This window comes from Ursus americanus, chromosome 2 (assembly GCF_024610735.1).
Source record: "Ursus americanus isolate L20-20 chromosome 2, mUrsAme1.1.p, whole genome shotgun sequence".
Classification (NCBI taxonomy): domain Eukaryota; kingdom Metazoa; phylum Chordata; class Mammalia; order Carnivora; family Ursidae; genus Ursus; species Ursus americanus.
In genome coordinates, this window is record NC_142128.1 from 38,663,052 (window position 1) to 38,680,266 (window position 17,215).

General features: G+C 64.4%; 1 protein-coding gene across 3 annotated transcripts; it reads right to left on the bottom strand.

Moving 5' to 3' along the window:
* Window positions 1-176: 176 nt before the first annotated feature.
* Window positions 177-17,215, bottom strand: TRAF7 (TNF receptor associated factor 7). 3 transcript variants are annotated; one of them, XM_045784712.2, is made up of 21 exons: window positions 17,074-17,215; window positions 9,434-9,552; window positions 9,172-9,229; window positions 7,857-7,948; window positions 6,046-6,162; window positions 5,654-5,746; window positions 5,427-5,460; window positions 4,584-4,767; window positions 4,362-4,490; window positions 3,478-3,695; window positions 3,329-3,402; window positions 3,062-3,110; window positions 2,855-2,982; window positions 2,600-2,682; window positions 1,891-1,930; window positions 1,694-1,810; window positions 1,465-1,587; window positions 1,144-1,263; window positions 929-1,060; window positions 729-848; window positions 177-558 (listed from the first exon to the last, which is right to left on the bottom strand). In XM_045784712.2, exons 2-21 carry the CDS (start codon window positions 9,512-9,514, stop codon window positions 544-546), a joined length of 2,007 nt encoding a protein of 668 aa, XP_045640668.1. In that variant the 5' UTR covers window positions 9,515-9,552; window positions 17,074-17,215; the 3' UTR covers window positions 177-543. The 3 variants fall into 3 exon arrangements, with proteins under 3 accessions (XP_045640668.1, XP_045640666.1, XP_045640667.1); XM_045784710.2 differs by having other exon boundaries at window positions 4,356-4,490; window positions 17,074-17,214; XM_045784711.2 differs by lacking the exon at window positions 17,074-17,215 and adding an exon at window positions 10,037-10,059 and having other exon boundaries at window positions 4,356-4,490.

Genomic DNA, 17,215 nt, shown 5'->3' on the forward strand with positions numbered 1-17,215 from the left:
GGTCTAGCTTGCTCCTGGCAGGGAGGAGTCACCAAGAGGGCCACACCCTGGGGCTGACAAGAGGAGCCCTTTTGTGGCTCCTCCCCAGCCTCTCTCCCGCTGGCTGCTGGTACCCGTGCGCACCAGCCTTCTCGGGTGGCCTCTCCGTCACCCCAAGGACTGTCCCCACTCACAGCCACAGTCTGTGCAGCTTTTATTTCAATCAGGAAGTAATCAAATCTATATACAGTCTAAAAACAGTAGAAAAGGTGAGTAAAAAGGCCCACGGTCCATCTGGGGTGGGGATGGAGGGTGGGCCGGGCGAGCATCGTACCTGGCACCCAGAGAGAGGGGCTGGGCACTGTCCTGGCAGCGACGATCACAAGGCCAAGCAGAGGGAGGCTCGCCGGGCACAGGGCGGGGAGGGCACTGCCTGGCCAGGTGAGCCTGCCCGCCTGTCCCCACAGGGCAGGCAGAGACCCCCCCTGAGACCCCTCCCATGGCCAGCCTGGTTGGGACCAGCCTGGGAGGTCGCAGAGGAAGCCAAGACCGGTCTGAATTCTGTCAGCACGTCCAAACCTGCAGAGGAAGGGCTCTGTTTCAGGTGCCCCTCTGGCCATGCTGCCTTACCACCACCTGCCATGCACACTTGCCCTCCAGTGCCACCCGCCCAGGGGTTCTAGCCCCTCAACCCTGCCCCCTGCTCCAGGCGTGCGGCCCCTCGGGAAGGCCTGAGCCCAGGCCCTGACCTTCACAGTGCTATCCACAGCGCCTGAGAAGAGCCGGCCCCGGGACACAGCCAGCGCGGTCACGCTGCCCTGGTGACGCAGCAGCGTCTGCGTGCAGATCATGTTGTCCATGCTCCAGACCTGGGGGCGCATGCAGCGTGAGCGCCCAGCCGGGCCCAGCTGCCCACCTCAGCCTCCCACCACCGTTAGCCAGCACACACCCTAAGAGACCGGTCGTAGGACGCGCTGAAGACTTTGGTCTGGTCTGGCGTGGAGATGACTGCCAGGGCATAGACGGTGCCCACGTGGCCCGTGAGGGTCCGCACCTGCTCCTTGGACTCGATGTCCCACACCTGCGGGAGTGGCACAGGCAGGTCGGAACCACAGACGGGGGACGGGCCCAGAGGCAGGCCCCGGCCCTAGGCGTCCGCCTTACGTGGATGAGGTTCTCATAGGTGCCGCACACGATGTGGTGATTCGTCACAGCAATAGAGTAGACGCTGCCACCAGATGTCTGCAGGACATGGATGCAGTCGAGGGTCCGGATGTCCCAGATCTGCGGACAAGCTCAGGCCACTTGGTCCCAGGCCGGGCACCTCACCCCCAGGGCCTCTGAGCCTTTGGACACTGTGAGCAGCCCAGCCACCAGCCAGAAAGGGTGTGAGGGTCTCCGACCCAGCAACGAGGGGACAGCGGAGCTGGGGCCCCCAGCAGCAGGCCTGCGTGGTGCTGGCGCAGGAAGTGCACACGGGCGTACCTTGATTGTCTGGTAGGAGCCGCTGTACAGGTAGCTCTGGGCAGCCACCAGGGCCCGCACCCAGTGGTTGAGACCCGTGAGCTCCTTCTTCAGCTTCAGCTCAGTGCCCACGATGTCCCAGACCTGTGGGGACGGCCATGAGCGTGGGCTGGGGGGGGCACGTACCCGGCACCCCGATGCCCCCCCCGCCGTGTCCTCCCCCACGTGTCCGCATGATGCCTCGCCTGACCTTGATGGCCTTCAGGGAGCCGCTGAAGAGCATGTTGTGTGAGGAGACCAGCGTGCACACCGGGTTGTCGTGGGCCCGGATGGTGTTCACCTTCTGCAGGTTCTGGATGTCCCACACCTGGTGGGAAGAACAGGAGGCCTCAGGCCCCAGTGCTGCGGCACGGCACGGCCTCGCCCGCCCGCCGCAGCCCCACTCACGATGATGGTGCAGTCTGCGGAGCCGCTGTAGAGTTTACACCTGGGGGAGCGGAGTCGATGGCTCAGGGCAGCAGAAGCCACTGTCCTCGTGGACGCTGCCCGGCCAGGCCGAGGGAGCGGCAGCCACCAGGACCCGGCAGCTCAGGCCAGTGCCGGGGCTGCTCCTGCTCCCTCGAGCCCTCAGGGTTCCTGTCTCGGGGAGGGAACCCTGGGAGTGGAAGCCCCACCCCCACCGCCTGCCTGGCAAGTGTCCGACAGTGAGCTGGGAAGTAATGACTCCCCTTAGCGCTGTCGGCCGTCAAGCCGCTGCTTTCTGGGAGCGAGCGTCTGTCTCTCTATCTCTCACTCATGTCCACGATGTAAAGCTTCATGACGGGAGACAGGAGGGAAGGTCTCAAAGGGGCTACAGGGCCAGCAACTCGCTACAGGCCAGCGAGTGGTCACTGAGCTCCCACCCCCGCTCTGTCCTCTGCCCGAGGCACCCCAGGGCTGGGGCTACACGTCATGAACGTACATCTTCGGAACGGGAGGGTCCGTGTGCCACCAGGTCTGCTCGAGGGTGAGGATGCCCCACAGGAGGGGCAGACACAGCCACTCAAGGACACGTGTGGACTCGAGCTCCTGGCCCACGGGGTGGCAGCACGGGGTCTCCCGTCCCTGGCTCCGCGTGGGCGCTGCGGCCAGGGGAGGCATGCGTGCGCGCACTTACCCTTGGATACACAGTGCCAGCACGATGCCGTCGTGGCCCTCCAGAGTCTTCTGACACTTGTAGGTGGTACACGTGTCCCACACCTGCAGAGACCAGGAGTGGGGTGGGTCCTAGCAGGGTCAGTGCAATGCCGGGGGGCAGCACAGCGGGAACGGGGTTGGAAGGTGCGCTCAGGGAACAGCCCTGCCCACGGGCAGGCCAGAGCTGGTAGGGGCTGCCGTGCGGTGCCCACCCCCGAGGCAGGACCTCACTCACCTTGATGGTCTTGTCAGAGGAGCCGCTGAAGAGCAGGTCCCCCATGGAGTAGACACAGAGACACCAGACCGGGCCCTGGTGGCCCACGAAGGTTCCTTTGCACTTGAAGATCTGCTGCGGGTCATAGGCTGCAGGGACGGGAGGAGCTGGTGAGGGCCCAGCAGCGCTCAGGGGCAGCAGTGGGGGCAGCGGCAGGCCTGTACTCACATCCTAGGATGCCCATGTTCAGCCGCGCGTTGATGTGGGACAGCTCGTCCTGCCGAAGCCAAGAGCAGAAGGCACGCTGGCTGCGGCTCCGTGGCCCCCCTGCCCCCAAGCTGGGCCGGGCCAGGGCAGAGCAGGTGCAGCGGCAGCCTTCGCCCGCACAGACACCTGACTCCACGTGGGGCCGAGCCTCCTGCTGGGGCCCAAGCTGAGGGGCAGTCCGGTGTCCCCCACCCTGCCCCATGCACGTGGCCCCTGTCTGCTGCTCACGTTCAACATGGACGCATCCCTCCGGAACTCCATGAGGTCCTCGCTGAGCTTGCTCTGGTTTTCGTCTAGGACATCTGAGTGGCCAGGAAAACGGTGTCAGGGACCAGGAGGAGGGGCTGGAACCCTGCCTCTCTGGGGCATGTCCTCACCGAACTTGAGCTCCAGGCTCTTCTCCAGCTGGTCAATCTTCTCGGAGAGCTTCCCCAGCATGGAGCGCAGGAAGGCGATTTCCTGGTCCTTTTGGGCCAGCGCCACGTGCATCTCATGGAAGCGGTCGTCTGTCTGCTGCAGGAACTCCTTCAGGCCCTCGAAGCGGCACGTCTCCAGGTGCGTCTCATAGGTGTCCTGGTTCCCGATGAAGGTGCACCTGGAGGGACAGGATGGCCGCCCTGCCCACCTGCTCACCTGCCTGCCTGGCGGGGCTGTTCCCCTGGCCCCCGTGCCCCGGGATCTCTCTCGAGTCCCACTTCTCTGCCACCATCTTCCCCACGCCTGCTGCCCACACATCTGTCCTGCAACCGCTCAGCACCTAGCAGGCCACTTTGCAAGGAAATCTCGGCACTTGGATCCTGCTCAAAGCTCTTCAAGGGCTCTCCCACAGCCTTTGCCAGCCTCCCAATCCTGCCTCTTATCGGCCCGCCGCACCTCGGCTCTCCCCTCCACCCGTGTTGGCCCCCACGCTGCTCCTCGGCTCACATGCACACATGCATGAGTCCTCAGGGCCCGCCTTCCCTGACCCCCCAGCTCTCCAACCGCTCTGAGCCCTCTGCGCTCCTGGAGGACTCAGGTCTCTCCTTCGCGGCACCTGTACCTCAGTTTGTAATTACACAGTTGATGGTGTGGCTCCCGCTAGGGTCCGTCTCCCTGGGGACCCTGGCTGTCTCCCCAGCGCTCAGCACACAAGCGGATCTCAACAAAGATTTGCTGAAGGAGGGACTGTGAATGCCAGCCCAGACCCCACCCCGCCCTCCTGCCTGCCCGCCACCGTCCCGGGGCAGCCCCCGCACGCCCACCCCCGCCCACTCACCCGTACTTGGAGTGGGGACACTTGATGTGCTCGCACTCCTTCAGGTGGGCCTCCAGGTTCATCTTGAGGAGGGGTGGGCAGCTGGGGTTGTTAGGACACCGCACAGGCCTGTAGTCACAGCTGCCCTCGTGGTCCCTGTGGGGGGCAGGGCATCGTGGGCTGAGTCCCCAGAGGCACCGGTTCTCAGCGCCCCTGGGAGGTGGGAGCAGGGCCAGGGGGAGGACTTACTTGCGAGCACTGAGCTTGATGGTGAAGGGGCACCCTCGGGGGTCCACCTCAAAGACTGGGGGCTTTCCGCCCCCTGCTGCCCGGCAGCCGTGCCTGCAGTGGATGAAGAGCTCCCCGATCTGCTCGGCCACCGCAATGTTGTTCACCACCACCGTCAGCTTGGCGTGGTCCACGGGGCACTTCTCTGCAGGGGAGGACATGCTGATCCCAAGGTCCACCTGGCCACCCCCGCCCCTGGCAACTCTGCTCAGAGCACTGTGGCCAGGCTGTGCTGGGGGAGGACTCTTCCCTGGTGAGCAGCTGGTGGGAAACTGAGTCCTGGTGTGGCAGGCCTGGAACACGCTCCCCACGCTGGGTGGACTGAGCCTGTTTGGGGCCTGATGCACCCATCCGCCTGCCCTGCCAAGGTGCAGGAGGGGTGCACAGCTGGGCCACGAAGAGTCACCACTGGGTGAGCAGGAGGTGGCGAAGCGTCTCAGCTGACTCAGGAATCTGGGACGGGGCGGAGGGAGCTGGGGACAGAGCACGGAGAGAAACCAGCCCTGGGCCCGGGCGCCAAGGCCTGGGACGGTGAGGTGGGCGCCCTGACAGCAAGGGCAGCTCTTGCCAGGCACAGCGGCCGCTGAGCCCCAGGGCCCCTGAGCTGTGGGTGTCACTGCTCTGCCTGTCAAGGTGTGGAGCTCAGCCCACGTGCACCCGGGGCCGCGGCTGGGGGCAGGACTAGGGAGAAGCCAGGTGTAGCAGGGGCACCATCAGTGCTGGGCATGGGCTAGGACCTCCCTGGAGAAAACCCCTGCCGGCTGTGTAAGGAGGTGGCCAGGCCCGGCGCTGGGAGGCCCTTACCTGACTTCAGGGCGCATCTTCGACAGAACGTGTGCTGTGGAGACAACGGGTGGGCTTGCGGCATGGCCACGGAGTTGCCCACCCCCCAGCCAGTGTCCCCTGCAGGGGGCACCTGCTGGGAGGCCACGCCAGGCCCGGAGCCGAGGCCAAGGTTCCGCAGCACCAGGGACGGCGGCTGCTGGGCCTCGTGGCGGCGCACAGGCGAGGCGGGCGGGGCACGGCCTTACCCCGCACGTGGTGATCACGGGGTCCTTGAACACACCGCAGCACAGCTGACAGCAGAGTTTCACTGACGGCTGCTCTGCAAACACCAGCGGCTCCTGGAACCAGGTGGGGCGGATGAGAGCAGGGCCTGGGGGGCACGCGCAGGCGGGGACAGTGACCTCAGCTGCATCAGCGCGTCCCGTCCACCTGCGAGGGGGCTGCGAGGGACCCCACACGGGCTCCGCCCTCACTTCCCAAAGCTAGTCCTGGGTCGCCCCCGGGCTGAGAAGCGGGAAGAACATGCCTGGGGGACTCGGCCGATCACCCCCTCCCTCCAGGCCCCGGGGGAAGGTTCCCCGCCACTGCCGCCACCAGCATGCGTGAGGGGCCGCCCTGCCGCGGCCGACACACCTACCGGCTCCTCGTCCTCCTCAGGCAGCGAGAACGTGGAGCGCAGGGACATGCTGGACTCCGAGTGCAGGGAGCGGACGGAGATGGCCGAGTCCGAGCGGCGTGGCGTGCTGATGGGGGGCTGCGGCGCACGGGGGCAGGCAGCCCGTCAGCCGGGGTGGGGGGGGGCACAGGGCCCTTCCCCCGGGCCTGGCGGGCACTCCCTGGGCCCTGTAGGGCCGCCGCGTGCGCCCGGGGAGCTGGTGTGGTGCCCGGGCCCTGGCCTGCCCAGCAGTCCCAGCCCTGTTGCTGGGCCACCCGCGCACGTCTGCCAACTTTCTTTGTGTAAATGGAGAGACTTCCTGCTATTCAATTCCAGGAGGACACGCTCGCCTGGCCTGCTTCCTGCTTCCCGTGAGGGAGTGTGGGCTGCACACGGGGCGCCTCCATCAGCCAGTCCTGGGCCGGCCTCAACGCCAGGACAGCTAGAGGAAGGGACGGCTGGTGGAGGCTTTGGGCCTCTGGGTCCCCTGGGGCTTGGCTGCCTATCTGGCTTCCCTGGCCGGGGACACTAGGCCAGGCCAGTGAGGCTCCTGGGGACAGCAGGGACGTCCCCACTGAACCCAGACCGAGATGCTGAGAACAGGGGGGAGTGCGTCAGGGGCCTGCCTCTGCCTGAGCTGCTAAAGGGGAGGATCTGGGGGAGCCCCCGTAGGGGGTACTCTTCCTTCCCTCCTTCTTGGCCTAGAACCCCCCAGTAGAGATCCTGCAAGAGCTGCTGCTCCCCACACTCCTCCTCTCCCACCCAGAAGCTTCCTTCATGAACCACAGACCTCCTGCCTTCACACCCAGCCACGAGCCCAGCTGCCCACCCGAACCGCTGTGGGAGGCCGGGAAAATCCCCTCCCCACCAGCCATGGGTGAGTTAGAGGTCATGGAGACTGAGGCAGGCAGAGCCAGAGGCAGTGGGGCACGATGTATCTGCTTCGTGCTTTGAGAAACCCTCGTGCGGTGCCCAGCACACAGCATGTTCAAATATCTAAAAACCCTGTTTTTCTTCAAGTTAAATAGGAAACCAAGGCCTGGCAGCCCAGCATGTGAAGACATGGGTCCTAGGGCCCTGGGAGGGCAGGAGAACCAGCTGGAGTCTGCTGGGCACACACCGGCGAGAGTCCCACGACGGAAAGCAGAAAGCAAGGTGCGGGACAGGTGAGCGGCAGGGGGTCCCAAGCCAGCCTCTGGGGCAAGGCAGGTCCTCCCTTCCAGCGGCAGGCCCACGGCCCAGACAGACAGAGAACAGCCACGGTGACCCTGGCCACATGGCCTGCGCACTGATGGCCCACCCTGATGGAGCCCCAACCCCCTTCCTCACTCCGCAGTGCCCGTGGCAGGAAGCTTTCTGGCTCTCCCACAGGCCTCATCCTCCCACTCGGGCCGCCCACCCCCCAGTCACCTGCTCAGGTCTCCTACCTCCACCCGGCAGCCCACCCACTCATCCTCTACTCAACAGCAGAGGCAGCTTTAAAAACGGAAATCTGATTTTGTTACCCCCATGACTGAACCTTCTGTAGCTCCCATGGCTCCAGCCTGTGGGTGCTGCACCCCCCGGCCCAGCTGCCCCCTCTGGCCGCCTCGCCCACGCCATCCAACCATGGGGGCTGAGGCCTTAGTGTGTCTGGACACACCGGCCCTCAGCCTCCCCAGCCCACTGCAGACCTTAGCTCGGGGCATGCCGAGCGGCTGAGTCTTGCCCTTCAGCTACTCCTGGGACCTGGCCCTCGGGAAGGAGGGCATGGCAGGAGGCTGTGGGGAGAGGTGGGCACGGCACAGACCTACCATGCTGTCCTCCTCATCCCGCGGTGAGTAGGCGAGGGTGCTGGAGGAGGACGGCGTCCTGCGGTGCTGTTTGTACGTGCTGGTCCCATCAGCTGCCAAGAAAAGAGATAGGGACGCCGTGAGCGCGGGCCACGGGGGCATGCCTGGCCCGTCATGGTGGGAGGTGGGCCCATGGGAAGATGGCCCAGGAGGGGCAGGGGCCGGGCCCAATGCTGTGCTAGTCCTCTCCAGGAAGTCTCCTTGCCCCCACCCACTCCTACAGCCTCCTTCTTGTCTCAGGGCCACTGGGCCAGGGCTGGGCTTATGGGCAGCTGGAAGTCCCTGTCCCCAGCAGGGGCCTGAGCCCCCAGCTACAGCCCAGTGGCCCAGGAAGGGAGCAGACCCCGACAGTCGCACTCCCTAGGCAGGTTGAAGGGAGGGTGGAGGGCGCTTCTCTATGCCTCTGCCAGCTCCCAGCACCTGGCCTGATCCTGGGGCTGCCCCGTGCCCGCTGAGGCATGAGGCCAACACCCGAGGGATTACACCGGAGGCTGCTTGCTTGGAGCTCCGGTATGGTCTTGTTTGGGCCTTAAGGAAACCCTGCTGGGGGTGGGGGCTGGGGGAGAGGCTCTGATGGCCTCACACAGGAGAAAATGGAGGGACAGAGAGGCCTGAGGCCCCTTGCCTGGTGTGTGGTGGGGGCTGGGAGAGAGCCCACTGTTTGGGTCCACTCATCTTCTACCTGCTCCTCTGGCCAGACCTGGAACCAGCCTCGGGCCTCCTCAGCCCCCTCCATGGAAGGTGTTGGTCAGGGGTCCATGTGGGAGCCAGCCAGCCTCCCTCACAGGCCCTGCAGGCGCCGGCCTCAGGCCCCAGCCAAACCCAGACATCACAAGCAGCCCCGAAAACCTAGGTTCATGATTCTGGCTTTGAGCAGCTGCCCGGTGACTGGGCCTCAGTTTCCCTATCTGTAACGTGAGGGGCCAGGTGAAGCAATGGTTCACGCCCAGCTCTGACCCATCCCTGCCACTGGCTGGTGGGGCAAGAGCGAGACAGACTGCCCGGCACCCCGCCCGGGAGCTGGGGACGCCAGCACAGGGGAAGGGACGGGTGGGGGTGCCGGGGAAGTCGGGGCAGCCCTTCCTGGACACAGAATGGGCAAGGCCCCGGGAAGGAGGGGCGGGGGATGCCACGGTAGAGAAGGAGCAGGGAGGGGGACAGCAGTCTCCCACCCACTCCCCAACACCAGCACCCCACTCCCGCCCCACCAGGAAGTGCCCCACTGGCAGGAGTTAGGGGCGCCCAGATTCTGCCTGGCCCGGACTTGCAGGCTCACCTTTTGTGATGGTGGTGACGGCCGAAAAGGCAGGCCCAAAGGTCGTTTCCATTCTGGTCTGGAGAGAGAACACGCGAGACTCGGCACTGACCCCCGGAGAGGATGGGGACACGCTCTCACGCCGATGTGCCCACGTGCACGCGTGCGTACACAGGGACACACCACCGATACACACGGCACGGCCCTCCTGCGGGCCTCTAGGTGGGGAGGGGGCTGCTCTGGAAGGTCCGCTGGGGGGCCCACACCCACAGCGCCCTCTTACCGCGGCTGTGGCGTCTGGGGTGGGAAGGGTGGTCGGCCCCCCGGAGAAGCGGCTGTAGCGGGCGTTCTTGCCCGAGCTCATGCTCTAGAGAGCCATCTAGGGTCCTCGGGCCGTGTCTCCTGCGGGGGGAGCGCAAGGGACGGCTTTAGAGACGGTGTGCCTGGCCCCTGACAGTTGGCCTGCTCTGGCCAGTCCGTGACGGGCACACCGCGGCCTCTCCGCCACTGGGCCAGGCAGGGGCGGGTCCGCATGGGCAAAGTCCCTTCCCTTCCTTCCCGTCCCAGGTGCGTACAGGCCCAAGGAAGGGAGGAGGCCCTGGGTGCAGGCAGGCAGCGGGCACTCAGCTTTACCTTCCTTCCAGGCCTAGTCTTCTAGAAAAGCCACCAGCTTGGCCACAGAGGTGGAGAGCCCCCCCCCCCCCCCGTGCTCTGTCTGAGGGCAAGCATCCCCGGGGCCAAGCCTGGGCCATGGTGTGGCACACAGGGTGGGATCAAGCCATATGCCTGTTTCCTGCCAGGGTAGGTGTGGTCGGGCCCTGGAGAGCCCCAGTCTGCAGTACGGGAGGACACTGGCCACGCCCCAGAGAACCTGTTGGTGACGTACCTGGGGCCCAACACTCAGAGCCTCATCACGCAGATGAAGCCATTTTTGGGCAGGGGGAGATGAGAGCCCGGACTCCTGACCTGGTGCAGGTCACCTACTCTGGAAACAGGGGATACCCTCTCAGTCCCCAGCTGTTGACTCGGGACTCGTGGGCTGAGGTGGCAGGGAGAAGGCACTGTGGGAATCATCCTGGGCTTCCAAGAACCGCCCCCCTACACACCCAAAGAGGGGCCTGGCTGGGCCCTAGGAGCACTGGCTACTAGAGAGAAGGGACCAGCCAGCCGCCCGGATCATGGATAGCCTGGGGAGAGCTGCTCCATTGCCAGAACAGGGCCTGCCTTCCCAGGGGCCCTCCCAGTGCCAGGGTCTCCTGCTATGGCCCCAGCTTTGAGCCAGGCTCTCCACGGGGAGGAAGGCCACACACCCAGGACTGCTGCCACCTGGAACGCATGCGCTCTCTACCCCAGGAGACCCCTGAGCAGCCCCTGGGATGCCACACCACGGGCTCATCACCCGCGGCCCAGCCCAGCCATCAGAACCAGTAAGTCAGGAACTCCTGAAGCCAGCTGGTCTTGCTCCTATGGGGTGGGAGGAGGCGTGGCAGGCCAGGGCCCACCCTGAGGTCTGAGGGCCCTACAGGGCTGAGAAGGGCTCCTGCTAGGACTGCTGAGCCTCCCACACTGTGGGAGCAGGCAAGAGATGCACTCTGTCCCCACCAGTGTGTGTACAGCATGCAGCTGGCTCCTGCACCTTCTCCATCAGGCCCCTGTGACCTGGCACAGCTGGCCACATCCGCCTCGCACAGCCCAGAGCTACTCAGTGGTCCTCCAAGCCGACCTGTGGGTCCGTAGGGAGGGAGATGGCTCTCCAGCCCTGTGTCCCCACCCTGTGCTCCTGAGCTATTTGCCCTACCCTCCCCCCGCCCCCGGTCTCCTCTCTCTCCCGCCTGCCCCTTCATATGTCACTTGCAATGCCACCCTCTTGGTCTTCTAGACTCAGGCCTCCATGGGGTGGCTCTCAGCCTGAGTTGGCATGGCCACAAAGTACCCCCCCCCCAGTGCTCAGAGTGCCCTATGGATCTGGCTAGATAGGGGGACCCAAGAGGTCGGCCAAAGCCTCCCCCTCCTGCCCACCACTCCCCCTGCTGTGACTCGAGGGACTTGGCTGTGTGTCCCAGACCAGGCTGTCCAATGGCTTGTCCTCTTGCAGGGGAGAGGTGGGGGTTCCTGGGAGTGGGCAGTATCAGGCCGTTGGACAGCACTGCTACTGGTCTCCATGCTAAGCAGGAAATCTTGGGGGCCACCCTGCTTGGATGAAGGCCACCCTGGCCGGGGTGAGGCCTAGACAGCTCGAATGGAGGAGCTCTAGGACTCACCTCCGGGAAGCCCAAGGTCGGCTCCAGCCTCAGCACCATGGGGCGTGCTGGGAGGAGGGGGGGTCACGGGGAGGCGGCTGGCCCACACTGACCTGGATTTTACAAGCCATCTGCTCCCTCTGCTGCAAGCCCCCAAGGCCCAGAGGCCAGCTGCCGGCTCCAGCCAGCAGCACCCATGGTCCAGGCAGCCGGGACCCCAGCAGGGACCCCCCCCCCCCCCCGGGACCACGGCCAGCCCTCCAGCCCCTGTGGGGCCTGTGTGCCTGTTGCTGCAGTCTGGCTCTCCCTCACTCTGAAGTGAAGTAAACAGAAAGGCACGCAGGGCTAGCAGGGCAACATGCAAATCGGCTGGAAAGTCCCCTGACGGCCAATAGCAGCCAGGGCTGCAGACATGGCGCCGGCCGTAGGAGCCTGGCTGGAGAGCAAAGCTGAGCGATGGAAGGAGGGAGGGAACTGCTTCCCCGTTTACATGGGTTGGCATGCAGCCCCAGCCGGGGACCCCAGGTGGGCGGGACCCGGGCTGCAGGCCACTGCCCCTGAACACAAGGTTCAGATCCTACCCTAACCATCGTGGGATTGAGCAAGATGCCCTGAGCCTTCAGCCCTGCTCCCCAGGGGCTGCATTTTGCAAGAGTCTTCTCTGGCATCCTCCAGCTCTGCAGGCCCAAACTCTGGAAACACAGCAGCACAGCTCCTCACCCCCCCCCCGCCCCCCTCCCGGCCGGCCCAGCTGTGCTGGGGGTGTGCCCCAGCTCCCCAGGGGGTAGGCCTCCTCACCACTCCATGTCAGCCCCACCAGCAGGCGGACAGGGAGCTGTCAACTAGACAAGCGGACTCTCCCAAACTGGGAAAAGCTGCGGGCTCGGCCTGCCAGGCACAGCTGGGGTGGGAGGAGGAAGCTCCCCTCTCCTCCCCTCCCCTCCCCAACTGAGTCCCCATCCTGCCTGTTCCAGGTGCCTTAGCAGAGCCCAGGGGAGGGACCCGAGGATTCTATCTCGTAAAGACCAAAGACCCCAGATCCTGGTGGAGACGGCTCTGCCTGCCTCAGGTAAGGCTGGTGGGAGAGTGGTGCCCAAGGGCACTCAGAGTCAGTGTGGAAGCAGGCCCCCTGTAGCCCCTTGCTTGAGCCTAGGGTCAAGGCCCAGGGATCTTTGTCCACCAACGTCCATGTCCAAAGGGCTTCTGGGGCCCTGGGGTGCACTCCCCGCCCAATGAGGAACCAGAGATCCACCTATCATGCCCCAGCCCCTGGACTTCTCCACCCCCAGCTCCTCTTCGGGAAAGCCCCCCAGCAGCCCCTTTCTCTGGGCAGCTTGCAGCAGAGGGCAGGCCAGCTCCCTTGGGAACCCCTTCCCAGCCCATCCCCTGGATGGAGGCCAATGGCATCTGCTAAGCCCTCTCCCTCGGGTATGTGGGACCCAGGCCCCCCAGTTTGGTTCGTGCGGCTGGGAGCCAGTGGAGTGGGCAGTGCACGCTGTAAAAGCTGGAATCGGGGCAGTGGGCTGGCCAGAAGCAGGTCCCACTAGGGCCAAGCCCCACCTTGAGGTGGCTCCTCCAGGGGCCCCAGGCAGTGGGCATGGTGGGGTCTCCTGACCAGCACGTGCAAAGCCAGCTAGGGAGTCGGCATGCCCATCAGGCCACACATTTGGTGGAGACTGTTCCAGCGGGGCACTGGTGGCTCAGGACACCTCACCCCTGCCTGGCATGGAGCTGTGGGTGGCAAGCTGGACTACAGCCAGAGCTCCAGGCCCAGCCCCAGCCCCTTGTATCACCCACGGACCACCCAGCCCCTGGGTCATCCCCTGCCCAGGGTCCCCTGGCCCAAGCCCAAGCTGGCCTGCCAAATCCCATAGAAACAGGCCAGGTTGCCATAGCAAAGCCCCATACACTTCCCCAGCTGTTCCCCGATGTCCCCTTAGCATGTCTTTTCCATCCCACACAGACAGGGTGTGATGTCAGGGATCCCCTCAGCACCTCGGCAAGCCCTGGTTTGAGGCCTGCCTGGCCTCCCTTCCCTCCCAGCATGCAGCCTGGGCCTCTGCCCTCACCCGCCATTCCTGTCTCTGTACTCACAGTCCTAATCCACAGTGGCCGCAAGGTTGCTGGGCTGGACACCTGCTGTGGCCTCCTCTCCCCAGGGCTCTGTGTCCTTACACCTGCCACCTAGCCTCTCACCTTGCCTACCCAGGTCCAGGCTCTGCAGCACCCACAGGCCCCACCGCTGGAGGGAGAGCATCCCTCCTGCTCCGCCAGCCTGGCTTTAACCCCCACTTGGCAATGGGAATGCCTTTGCCTCCCCACATGCCCCTTGGGGCCAGACCCATCTCCTGTGCTTTCTCTCCCATACAGTGGATGGCTTCCTACGAGCTGTAGACTCAGCCTGGGGGAGTCTCCCCTCTACGACTCCTGGAGAACTTCCTGGAGGAAGGGGCTGGCCAGATCCAGAGCAGGGAGAGAGCATTCTGGGAAAAGGTGGTATTTGTCCTCCTATCTCAGCACCTAGCTGCAGGGACCACTTTTACCTTTCACCAGACAGCCTGGGACATGCTTCCCATCTGTGCCCCTGCAGCCAGAGTTGGGCCAGACCCTGAGTTGGAGGGAGGGTGTGGGCAGGTAAAAGTGGCCCCTATAACCCTCCCTGGGCCGACCCCCACCCATGAGTCTAAACTTGTGGAGACAGGTCCTGGGCCTCTGCTCAAGAGCCCAGTGACCGGCAGTGCCTTGGGGCCCAGGCTACAGCTCCAGGCCGCCCTGGCTGTTGCTCATCACGTCCCGTGTGGTTTCTGTCTCTCTGCCTTCCTCTTTCTTGCTTCCCTGCAGAACCTGGGGAGTGTATACAAAGTCGCAGGCCAGAGCCTGGCCTGGACGTGCGCCAGCCCGCTCCACTGTCCACCCCACGCCCTTCCAGCCCATGCTGGGGCACCCCCACTCCTTCTGGCACACCCTTTCAGTCCCAGTTCTTCAAGGCTGCTCCTTCTGACAGGTGCTCATGGGGCTGGTTCACCCCCCAACTGGACTTCCACACAACATGCCTCCCCCGCTGGGGGCAGGCAAGTACCAGGTCTGCAAGTGACATTAGCACCAGCCCCCAGGGCCCATTTCCCCCTTTGTCTGCCCCACCTGACTCCATGCTCCTCCAGGGAGCAACCAAATGCCTTCTGCCGAAGGGCCAGAGCAGAGCACAGAGGACGCGGTGGGGGGGGGGGGGGCATCTTTTGGAAGTGGAGGGGTTGGTGGGCCCCTCTACAAGGGTACCTCCTGCATAACCCAGCCAGAGGAGCTGGTGAAGTCCTAGGTGCCCACCCAACAGCCCGGTCAGGCCAGTGGGGACCCAGGTTCAGAGCAAGTTATGCCCTGCTGACACTTCCCAAGGCTAGACACATGCTGGCACCTCACTTACACGCTTACGAAGATCCCTCCAAGTGTTCTTTATGGAGATAGAACAGCATAACGGTCAAGGCCAGAGTGCTGAACTCAGACCTGGGTTCAAATCCTGCCTCTGCCCCAAAACAGCTGCATGATTTGGGGCAAAGCTGCTCAACCTCCTGGCCTTCAATTTCTCACCCGTGAAACGGAGTGGACATGCCCACACCTGACAGGAACCATGAGATATGGCTCTCGAGGCAACAGTCAAGGCTCCGCCAATAGCAGCCCCTCTCTGAGAGCAGAAAATGGAGCTGAGAAGCCATCCCAGGACTTATGGCCTGTAAGAGGCCACACTGGGGCCAACTGAAGCCCTGTTCTTCCCGCTTCCTCTGTTCTGCCGGAAGATCGAGGAGCCCACCATGCACTGTAGTCAACCCCAGGCCAAGCTGAGCCAGGGGGCAGCCAAACCACAGCGTCCAGATTGCCTGGGGCCACCCAGCCAGCGCAGGCCCTTCAACTACACCTCTCGCATTTCCCAAATTGTGGGTTCCTGATCCTGCGGCCAGGTTCACACCCACTGTGGGCCAGTCCCCATGCTGGAGAAGGGGCACATGCTGACGGCGAAACGTGAGTCTGACCTGGAGAAGCTACGGGGCCTGGGAGGAGAGACAGAGGCTCGGGAGTACTAGTAAGCCCCATTCAACCTGTCAAAGGCACTTTTCTGTGGGTTCTTGTCCCAGCTAAGTCAATACTTCAGACCCTGATCTGTTCCATTCATTTCTAGAAATACTGTGACACACAGCCACAGTGGGCATTACTCCACAGGGACCCCTCAGGAAGGAGGATCTCCCCTCCTTCTCAGCCAGTTACCTCCCTCATCCAGGCTGCCCATACCCCTGCTTCCCCTCAGAGGGAGGTTCTGGCTACTGGGGAATAGTGCAGCGACGCTCTGTAGGAACCATGAGACACAGGGACTGGGGATTCCATGGAACGGGAATGCCCAGAGTAGCTCGGGTAGGGATTTATGACAGACAGGTATTGTCTGCTACACAGGCCTTCAGGGAAGGGGTGTGGGAAAGGAGAGGCCCAAAGAGAAGGAATGAGGAAGAGAGAAGCCACATGCTTGGCAAACGCCAGGAGGTGGGCAGCCCCCAGGAGAGGGGCCCTGTGTGTGCGTGGGGAGGGGTCTGTGGGATGGGGAAAAGGGTGGACAGTGTGGGCGGCCCGGAGGTCTAGGCTAGGGAGGCAGCGAAGGAGGGTGGAATCTCAGCCCTACTGTCCAGTCCTGTCCCTGTCAAAGCAGGGGGGAGTCCAGCAGAACTGCAGATTCAGCCCCAGCTGAATGCCCTGGCCTGGTCCAAGACAACCAGCACCAGACCCGGTGAGGGGTGGGAGCCTCATCGCCAAACCAACTCACTCCCACCCCACTCTCCTCTACACACAGGCCAGCCTCCTCACGCTCTCCTGCTTCCTCTCTGAACCCCAGTCCTTCCTCCACACACAACCAGGGGCTCTTTACTAGACTTGGATCCGAGGCTGGCTCTCCTGTGTACAATCCCTGCCACCCTGCACCCTGGTCTGGCCTCCCCGACTCGCCTCTCACCCCTCCGCCAGCACTCACTGGCGCACCAAGCCCTCTCTCGCGCGAGGCCTTTGCACACCTTGCTCCCTCTGCCAGGCATGCTCTTCCAGCAACTTCCCAAGACAGGCTGCTCGCTGGAGGCACCTCTCCCTTCACCAAGCCACTCAGGAGCGCCCAGCACTCCTTCTCAGCGTCCTGTTTCTTTCATAGCACCCACCACAACTCCTCAGGATTTTGTGTGTACTGTCAATCCCTCTCCGCTCTGGATCACCGGTTCTCAAGCAGGGTGGGGGTGGGGGAGAAGGAGTTTGTCCCCCAGGAGACGTCTGGTAATGTCTGGAGGCATTTTGGGTCGTCACTAGGGGGGTGGGGGAGATAACTGGTATCTAGTGGGTGGAGACCAGGGACGCAGCTCAACGTCCACCAAAGCACAGCCGAGAACGCTCGGCGCGAAGTGTCAACACCGGCAGGGCTGAGAAAAGCAAGACAAGAAGAGCCCACGAGAACTGGGTCCCCGGCGGCGCTCCACGAACGCATGGAGAAATGAATAAGGAAGGGGAGAATGGAGAGACCGAGCAAGCGACGGACGGACGCGGAGACCCCGGCCAGCGCCGGCCCCGCCCCCCAGGCCCGACCCCGACGCGGACCCCGACGCGCCCATCGCGCGGCCCCGAGGCGCGAGCCCCGGGTCGGGCGCGCCGCGCGGACACTCACCCGCCCGCGGCCGCCCGGGAGCGGCAGCGCCACCCTCCCGCTTCATCGTGCCCCCGCGGCCGCCGGCCGGGAAAGGGACAGGGCGCGCGAGCCGGAAGCGCTCATGCGCTGCGCCCGCCGGGACTTGTAGTTCTCGGACTCT